Raw genomic sequence first — 9157 nt, forward strand, 5'->3', positions numbered from 1 at the left:
ATGCTCAAAAGTCTTTTTTGCTCCATCGGCGCAGACTCAAGGGAAGAAGGCACATAAATCAGCCACAGCTCTTGATGGAGATGGAAAGCTCTCGGCAAGAGCAGTGGGAGGCAGTGCTGTCCTCGAAATTCCCAGGATCGTGGGATCTAGTCGATGTTATTCCAAGACCATCACATAGAACTTGGGAATGGATGGGGGCCGGGAGAAATGACAGGCACAGTACAGTTAGTGATCGTATGTGTGCATCTACTGACATTCCATTTGATAACAAGCATTCACTGTGAAACCACAAGCAGACACCAATATCTGGAAGAATTACATAGTTTAGGTGAGTGAAACTTTGACACATTTTAGGAAAAAAGGCAGAAGAAAATTTGTCATGAGTTTAAAAGAACAACAACTATTTAACATAGTCAACTCTTATTTAGCTTTAGTAGGAGGAACAGTGAACATGATCCTAATAAATTATATCATCTAAGCATTTCGAAACCCCAAACTAACTTAGCCATTTTATAATACAATATGAGGTTTTATTATAAAAAATAAGAGTCTGTTGGTGTGGTTAATTTGGTATGTGGTTTTCTTTTCTTCTTTTTTTTTTTTTGTAATGTTTGTAATAAAGTTTAAGATAAAAAATAGGGGTTTTATTCCTCTGTGCTTGATTTAGGTTTGTACTTTAATGAGCTTTTATCCTCTGAGAGAATTCTGATTTAAAGTAAGGTGAGTCTGTTGGGTAGTGAATGAGAATAAATAAATGGGCCTTTGAAATGTGTTTTCTGGGAAATAGATCATTTAAAAAAAAAAAAAAAAACCTTTGTGGTCAAAAATAGAGTTGCCTGTATTCGGAGAGAATACACATGGGTTGATTTAATTAATGCCTTGTCCTATAATGAAATCTGAGAGAAGGGACACAGAGCCTCGCTGCTCTGCACACTCAGAATAAAAGCAGCTGAGAGACATTGCTCAGGCTGCCCAGGACACGTGTGGAAGGATGGTCAGCGAGGATGCTCTGATTCCGGGAGCACTGTGGGAACAGCTCCTACCTGACAGCAAGGATGCTCTGATCTGGAGACGACAGAGCCTGGTGCTTACATCCTGACTGGAGACCAGATACCACTTCCTTTATGTACCTGCCATGAAAGCTCTTGGCCTTGTCTGTACCAGTGTGCTCTGATGACACAATGCAGGGTTGAGAAGCATAAGAAAACAATTCACATGAGGAGGAGGAGAAGTTGGTTAGGTTGACAGAGTCATAAACAAGATATATGTACAAGTTTGTCTTTGTCCAGTCACCTCATAGTTGCTAGTTCACTGTTGTTGCTGTTGCTGCTGCTGGTGGTGGAGATGGTGATGACGGTGGTGGAGGAGATGGTGGTGGTGGTGGTGGTGGTGGTGGTGGTGGTGGTGGTAGAGATGATGATGGTGATGATACTTTACTATTCAGATGGTTAACAGCATATCTTCCACACATTATTTGATTGATCTCCCAACAATTCTAACAAAGTTTCTTAAGAATTTACCTTTGTCTTCAGAAAGTCTTATCTCAGTTCTGTGTAGATGACCTGGTCAAAGCTGTGCCTCAGGTTTTCTCAGGCCAGAATTCTAAATGCCAAACCAAGAAGGTGATGGGATGAGACTTTCATAAGTCTGTGGGGTCCCTAGAGCTCACTGGTGGTCACCTCTGCTTCCTGAGTGTCCAGGCTGCACCCCTGACGTGCAGGTCTTCCCTTGAGCTGAAGGGCGGAAATGTGGTCATTTCTCCCAGGTCACACCTTCATTTTGAAAGAGCAGCAAGTCTTAATTCTCAGGATCATGACCAGGCCAAGAGTCAGGCACCGGTGGCTACGAAATCTTTCTCCCCATCATACCAGTGAGGGAACCACATCAAACAGGCTGGCTGGGATGAGAACACCTGTGTTTGAGAGCTAGTGGGACGGACATCAAAGTGCTATGTTCACCTTCGAGAGTTCTCTGCTCCATAAACACAGAGGCATGAGTGGTCCAGGGCACAGAAGCTGAGAGGCGAAGCAACCGCATCCTTTAACCTGCACACATGCTTTCAGAGGGCCCACCTGACCCCCTTCTCCTTCTCCTTTCTCCCTGCAGTGAGTAGATCATGAGTGGGGAAATCATGTTCACCTGAGCTCAAACTTCCCTCTATTTATGACTCAGAACCCCAAATTCCCTATGAAAGTGGCACCTCGAGTCCATGTGGCTCCTCCCCCAAGTCCATGCTCCAGAGACGCTCCCCTCCCCCACTGTCTGTGTGTGGAGCCGCAGGCCTAAGAGGTGACCGTAGGTTGGGGGGTGGGTGGTCAGAACTTAGCCAAGGGTCCTGGAGCATCCACTCTTGCATTTGATTCCCCTCTCAGTGGGGATTCTGAGGTGAGCAGAGGACCCAGCAGAGCTGGGAACCTCCTCCTTGCTCTTGCTCCTCTGGGCTTGCTAAGCCCAAGAGTACTGCCAGAGGTGAGCTAGGTCCACATCAAGCCCCGGCACTCCACGCTAACTAAGCACAGACAGAAGAGTCCTACATAGCCTGCTCTGCCTTCTCTCTGAAAACAGCCTTTTCCAGACACTCCGAACCACGTTTCCTTGCTATAATCCCCACTTCACTTAGTCAAAGGATTTTCACTGGTGTCTGCTCTTTGCAAAAATTATTCAGTGAACCCTGACCGCTAGTGACAGTACCTCAGGTCTCCATTTCAGAAATTCCACACTTCAGTGGACCTTGAATAGTGTGTCTAAGTGGTTGTCCGCAGAGAGCCAAGTTCATGGTCGCTGTGTGCACCCGGGCGCTGTGGTACCATTTTGCTTATTTCAGTCGGATGCAGTCTACCTCCTCAGTGACAGGCATCCCCGTGGTCCTGAGGTCGAGGTCAGCGCTGGCCTTGCTCCCACTGGGAGAGGTCCTCCACTGGAGCCGCAGGATCCTCTTGAGGTACCTACTGGTGTTATTCCTGACAGTCACAAAGCACAGCGTATTGATCATGCTGTTGCTCATAGCGATGCACTCCACCACGTAGAAAGCGGTGAGGTAGTGCTTCTCCTTCACAAACACGGAGGGGAAGAAGTCACGCACGATAGTGAAGCCATAGAAGGGAGCCCAGCACAGCACATAGGCAGAGAGGACGCACACGAGCCCCAGCACCGTTCTGCGGCGACAGCGCAGCCTCCGTCGGATCTGCTCTGTCTGGAAGCCGGGCACCGCCTTGAACCAGAGCTCCCGGGACACCCTGGCATAGCACAGGGTCATGGCGACTACAGGACCCACGAACTCGAGGCCGAAGACCAAAAGGAAATAGGACCTGTAGTAGAACTGCTGGTCCACCGGCCAGATCTGACCGCAGAAGATCTTCTCCTGGCTCTCCACGATGACCAACACAGTCTCAGTGGTGAAGTAGGCGGCTGGGATGGCGATGAGGATGGACACGGACCACACCAGGAAGATCAGGCCTGCGGCTGTTTGACACTTCATCCGCGGTCTCAGCGGGTGCACAATGGCCAGATACCTGAGCAAGAACAGAAAAAAGGAGTCAACCTGGAAGGGACCTGCCGGTGAGAATGTCCCTCTGGGAACACTATGCAGCAATAGGGAATGTTTCCTGAGAATGATGCCCAGGGCTAGGGCTCCGCAGCAGCAAATCTCAGCACCACCTCTAACGCCTTCTCCCATCTCGCCTTTCTCATCTGCCCACGTATTTAGATGGTTTAAAGATTACATGCGATAATGAATACCATATTCCTAGCTAATTTTTAAATCTGACATATACTAGGAGGAAAGTGGTGGAAATTCCTTTTAAATGTGGTAATTATACTTCTCATAGGTCTCTGGCTAGGCACTGGTCCATCATGTCTCCCTAAAGCCCGCAAAGTTCAAAGTTAAGCCTGACAATTCCACCTTGAATAGTTGATGGGAAAAAAAGCATCCTTTCCAACCGAAGCGTGAGCCAAAGTTTTGTTTTCATTCCACGTTTCAGAAAGCATTGTTCTGCACACAGAGAGGGCAAATATAATTACCTCATTTTCCACCTGGAAAGATACGGGCTGTTAAGAGATGAGGAACTTTCTCGAGGTTGTACGCCACGAGACCCTTGACAGAACGCATTTTGACCCTATCTCACAGGACTGATGTGAAAAATCAATTAGTGTTCATGAGGCTTTTTTTTTAAACCACAAAGCATCAGGCAATATCAGCTGCTGCTTTTTCTCTCTCCCAGAGAACCCACACGGTTACCACAGTGGTCCAGGAAGCAGAGAGCACTTTGTGGGGTGTGAGTCACCTGCGTGGTATGACGGCGTCCTTCTCCAGAGTGCACACACATTTGTGCAGAGAGCTCCAGCTTCCGGGAAGGCTTTGCACAGCTGGCAGGGTTGGGAGAAGGGTGGGGGGGGGTGACGTGGGAAGGACTGGCCAGCACTGGAGACAAACGCTTGTGTGTCCACAGCTGATCCCAGCAGTGGGAGGCAACGTGACAGTACCCCCAAAAGAAAAGCCAGACCGGCTCTGTTCTCTTGGTAAGTACCCCTTTCTTTCTGGGGATTTTGATCTGAAGAAAGATCCCTTCTTGTGTGTGTGTGTGTGTGTGTGTGTGTGTGTGTGTGTTTTCTGATTTAATTTCACAGGTAAGCACTCCACACTGGGTGAACTTGGAGGGCCCCTGGGGTGAGACCCCTGTTCTCTTGAGCTCCAGAAGTTTAAAGACACTGGATAGGGCATGCTTACCCTCCGGACACCCCACATGACTGCTGGCTGGCCACCAGCATGCATCCCTGGAACTCTGGGCAACTCCTTAGTGCTGAAAAACTGGAACAGGGTTATGTGCATGGTTGGCATCACACATGCATGGGCCCTTTACAGGAGCCATGATGCTGGCTGGAGCGTAGCCCAATGGAAGAGAACCAGTCTAGCATGCAGAGGCTCTGGGTTCAGATCACATCAGCACACACACAAACACACACACACACAGTGAGAGAGAGAGAGAGAGAGAGAGAGAACAGACAGAGACAGACAGACAGACAGACAGACAGACAGACAGACAGAGCTCCTGAGTTGTGATTAAAATACTCTGGCAAAAGCAACTTAATGAAGGAAGGGCTCATCCTGCCTCACAGTTGAAGGTGACAGCTATGTTTCTGAAGTGACATGGCAGGAAAGGCAAGGCAGTAGGGACTTGAAGCAGCCATCCCATCCACAGCCAGCAGTGATGAATGCCAATGCACAGACTGCATTAGTCATCTTATATAGTCCAAGATCCTCACCCAGGCAACGGTGGCACCCACAGTGAACAGTGACCATCACTGAGACACACACCAACAGGCAAAGGGCAGAAAACTGTCCCAGAGATGTCCATCGGCCTTCGCTGTGGGACTCTACATTGGTAAGAAGTTTACAATCACAAGCCAATGCTTTCACTTAGGCATTTGATTTAGGGGATTCCAATCAAGCACACGCTAACTATTTCATTAGGTAATCTCAACCTTTCTGAAGGACTAAGACAGCAAAGATGCCCGTTTGATGGAGAGTCAAACGCTGCCCCTGTTTCCAACAGGAATGGGCATGCTCCCTTCACCTGACCTATCCAGACCTTCACCCGGTCCCTGACCCTTCTCTTTGCCATAGACTTGTTTCCTACCTACGATGTTCCTTGAAGCAGTCAGACCACGGGCAGCCCCTTTTCTCTCTCTATGAACATAGCTTCACTTGCTCTGTGTCCAGAACCCCAGTGGTTTACGTTCAGATCCACTCAAAGCCAAGAGTTCCCAGAGAACAACGAATATAAGGCTCACCGGCAAAGCAATAGCTTTGCAGCGGTTGTATGATAACCAAGGGCTAGGTGCTTCAGCAGAGGGTGAGACGCCATGCCTGTCCCCATCTAAGGTCGACCATGACAATGGTTGTTGGAGCAGCTTCTAGGCTGCTCTGAGCATGGATAGCCAACCCCAGCTGATGAATGCCTCAGGGGCGGCTGTGCTTTCAGAGCCTGGGTGATATGATTCAGCACTGTTGGACACAGACCCTGTTTTCTTCCGCACCCTAGGCCAGAGGAGAGGAGTCTCCCAGCATTTTATAAGCAGCAGACCAGGTTACGTACACCTCAGGGACAATTTCTACATCAAGAGGGAGCCAAGAGGCCCTACCCAGGGCTGGGGTGGAGGTGAGGCCTTCCTGCAGCATCTTGATGACTCCTTTAGGCTGTCCTCCTCTGGTAGGTTTTATATCTTCTGAAGTAGGGCCCCATCCTTTTTGAACACTATTCTGAAGATCCTGCTCCTGGTTCACGCGCTTGCCCAAGGTTCTGTGGTGGCTGGAAGCATTCTCACCTCCTGGCTTCCTCAAACACTGGCCTCACCTCTAAGAAGACTCCTCCCTTTTGCTGATGATCATGTTTATTAAATTCTCCCTCCTCTGAGCTGCCTCCTTTCCCTGCTACACTGACCTTCTCCAAACTTCCCTGAGAAGGTCACCCTGGCTTACTACTTAACCATCTCGCTCACCATCAGTCCCTTGTCTGGAGAGATCTTGTCTATGCCTTTTCTCATTTTGCCGTCAGTGAGTGTGGGGCAATATTAGTTACAATAACTAATAAAACTTTACCCTGTCAGTGGACACTGGATGAACAGAAACTTTCATTATCAGAAAGACCATAATCGGGTTTTTTTGGTTTTTTTTTGTTTTTTTTGTTTTTTGTTTTTTTTTTTTTTTTTTTTTTTTGGAAAAGGGGAGGGAGATGCGTTTACTTAGCCTGAGCTTAGGGTGAGTTGTAATGCTAAGCAACTGAAGGCTGGGAATTCTGTGGAAGGGTTAGAGCTGAGCACGGCAGAAGATGTGGCCCAGCAGGTGTGCGGCCTTGGACAGGACATTGTCCCAGCCTCCTCTACTGTTGGCCGTCTGATTTCAATGTCTCCTCAGTCTGCCCAGCTGCCCCAGTCAGATACATCCTCCCTTTCAATCACTTAAGTGTACATACATTCTTTCAAAAAGAGTATCTATGTAGAATGACTACTCAGTGTTGGGTACTGTTCTGAAGGCTAGGGATCCTGTGGTAAGCACTGTCCCCCTAGGTATCAAGGTTGGGAAGTCTCTCATCTGGCCAGTCTCTCCATCTTAGAGCATTTGATCAAATTGTCCAGGTCACTCTTGTCCCTGCTGAGGTTCACTCCTGTCCCCAGTTTGCAGAGTTTGGAATACATATCAGCTATTTAAGCAAGAAACCAGAGTTACATTCAAGAAGAGCCATTTGTTTACAACCTCGCTTACCTTCCTTAAGCCACAAAGCCTTCTCTCTGTTCCTGGAATGCATCAGGCTTGTTCCTGCCTCCAGGCTTTTGTGCTTATAAGTCCCTTTATCCAAAACACTTTCTCTCAGTCCTCACAGCGAGAACCCTCTGCATCAGTCCTGAGTCATCCAAATGTCTTCTCAGAGACACCTCTCCTGACCTGTCAAGCTCTCCTACTCAGGCATTTTTGGTGTTTCTACTGGTGCGTTTGTGTTTTGTATTTCTCACTTCTGAAATTACCTTCAGTGGTTCTTTTCCTGATAGAGAACTCTCTTCATCCTTTGCTATAGCTTCATCAGGAACTAGATGTTTCATTTTTGCTTACCACAGGATCCTCAGCCTTCAGAACAGTACCCAACACTGAGTAGTCATTCTACATAGACACTCTTTTTGAAACAATGTATGTATACTTAAGTGACTGAAAGGGAGGATGTATCTGACTGGGGCAGCTGGGCAGACTGAAGAGACATTGAAATCAGACGGCCAACAGTAGAGGAGGCTGGGACAATGCAGCCAAGTGAACCTCGGCAGGGACAAGAATGACCTGGACAATTTGATCAAATGCTCTAAGATGGAGAGACTGGCCAGATGAGAGACTTCCCAACCTCGATACCTAGGGGGACAGTGAAAGCAAGAACTATTCTGTGAGGCAACAATTCATAGCCTGTTTCTTAGCCTTACATTATGATTTGTACACCATGATGTTAGCTCACCAGAAACACTCCAGCTTACTCCCGTTTGCTGTCACTTATGGTCTTTTAATATTAATTTAAGAACCATGATAGCCACTCCTTATTCAGTACTTACTCTGTCCTCTCATTGTTCCATCCATGCATGGCAGCACACACCTGTGATCCAAGCATTCAGATGCATGGGGCAGAAGGACTGTGAGTTCAAAGCCCCCTCACCGCCCCCCCCCGGGGCTTTTTAATGAGACCCAGTCTCAAAATATCAAGATAGAAAAAGAAACACCTTGTATTGTAGGTATGATTGCGTTCTGCCTGCAAAGCAACCCAGAACATTAGATTCTCTTACTGCCCTCAAAGCCCGTGGCAAAAAGAGGGCAGATAACCCAGGGGCAGCCCCATGGTAAGTGGAGGGCACCAAGAGATTCCAATCAAGCACACACTAACTATTCCTGCAGAAATTTCACTAAACAAAGGCATTTTAACAACAAGCTATATATTTTGTTATACATTGGGTAAAAGTTTAGTTGCCCCAAGCTAAGAAAAATCAAACCTGAAAAGTCACTGGGTTTTGAACAGCACCCGAGACAAAAATGAATGATTCCTGGGCCACAAAACTGAAATTAGGTGATAGCAACACAGTAAGAAAAAACCATTCGGGGCAAAGATTACAAATATTAGTTTAGACAACAAAAACTTAATGTGCTGGGACAGTCAGTCACCTAAGATTAAGGAAGGCCTGGGCCAGCAGCTGGATCTTTTCTCCCACATTTGTGTGCAAATTTCCAATCAGAAGCCCACTCCGAGCACCAACAGCTCTCCCCGGGGCAAAGCATGGCCTGATCCATCTCTCAGTGTCTCGTTTGCTCCCTGCAGAGAGACATACACTGTGTTTCAAAGCAGCTGAGTTTGGTGTGAAAGTGGAATGCACGCTTGAGCTGTATTGAGGATATTGGTCCTGTGTTGTGGTTGATCAATATCTGTGTTAATAGTACCCCAGTATTCCTCAGCTTATCCTGGCTTCTTTCCCCCACAGTTGTCGGCCCCCCTCAGTGGTGAATGAATCTCATGCAGGAACAGGACAGACTCCCATTGATCCCACTCCCAATGGCCAAGAGCATCTCCTGAGTAAAGTTTCGCCAGGCATGTGAAAGCCCAGGAAAGGATCCCACATACTTTGTCCTGCCCTC

General features: G+C 47.7%; 1 protein-coding gene across 1 annotated transcript in view; it reads right to left on the bottom strand.

Annotated features, from left to right (window-relative positions):
* Positions 1–225: 225 nt before the first annotated feature.
* Prokr1 (prokineticin receptor 1) overlaps positions 226–9157 on the bottom strand; it is a 12558-nt gene continuing 3626 nt past the window's right edge. The window contains exon 3 of the mRNA XM_031382466.1: positions 226–3512. Coding sequence (XP_031238326.1) covers positions 2816–3512 — 697 coding nt within the window. The 3' untranslated portion in view covers positions 226–2815. The remainder of the gene's footprint in view (positions 3513–9157) is intronic.

This window comes from Mastomys coucha, unplaced genomic scaffold (assembly GCF_008632895.1).
Source record: "Mastomys coucha isolate ucsf_1 unplaced genomic scaffold, UCSF_Mcou_1 pScaffold20, whole genome shotgun sequence".
NCBI lineage: Eukaryota > Metazoa > Chordata > Mammalia > Rodentia > Muridae > Mastomys > Mastomys coucha.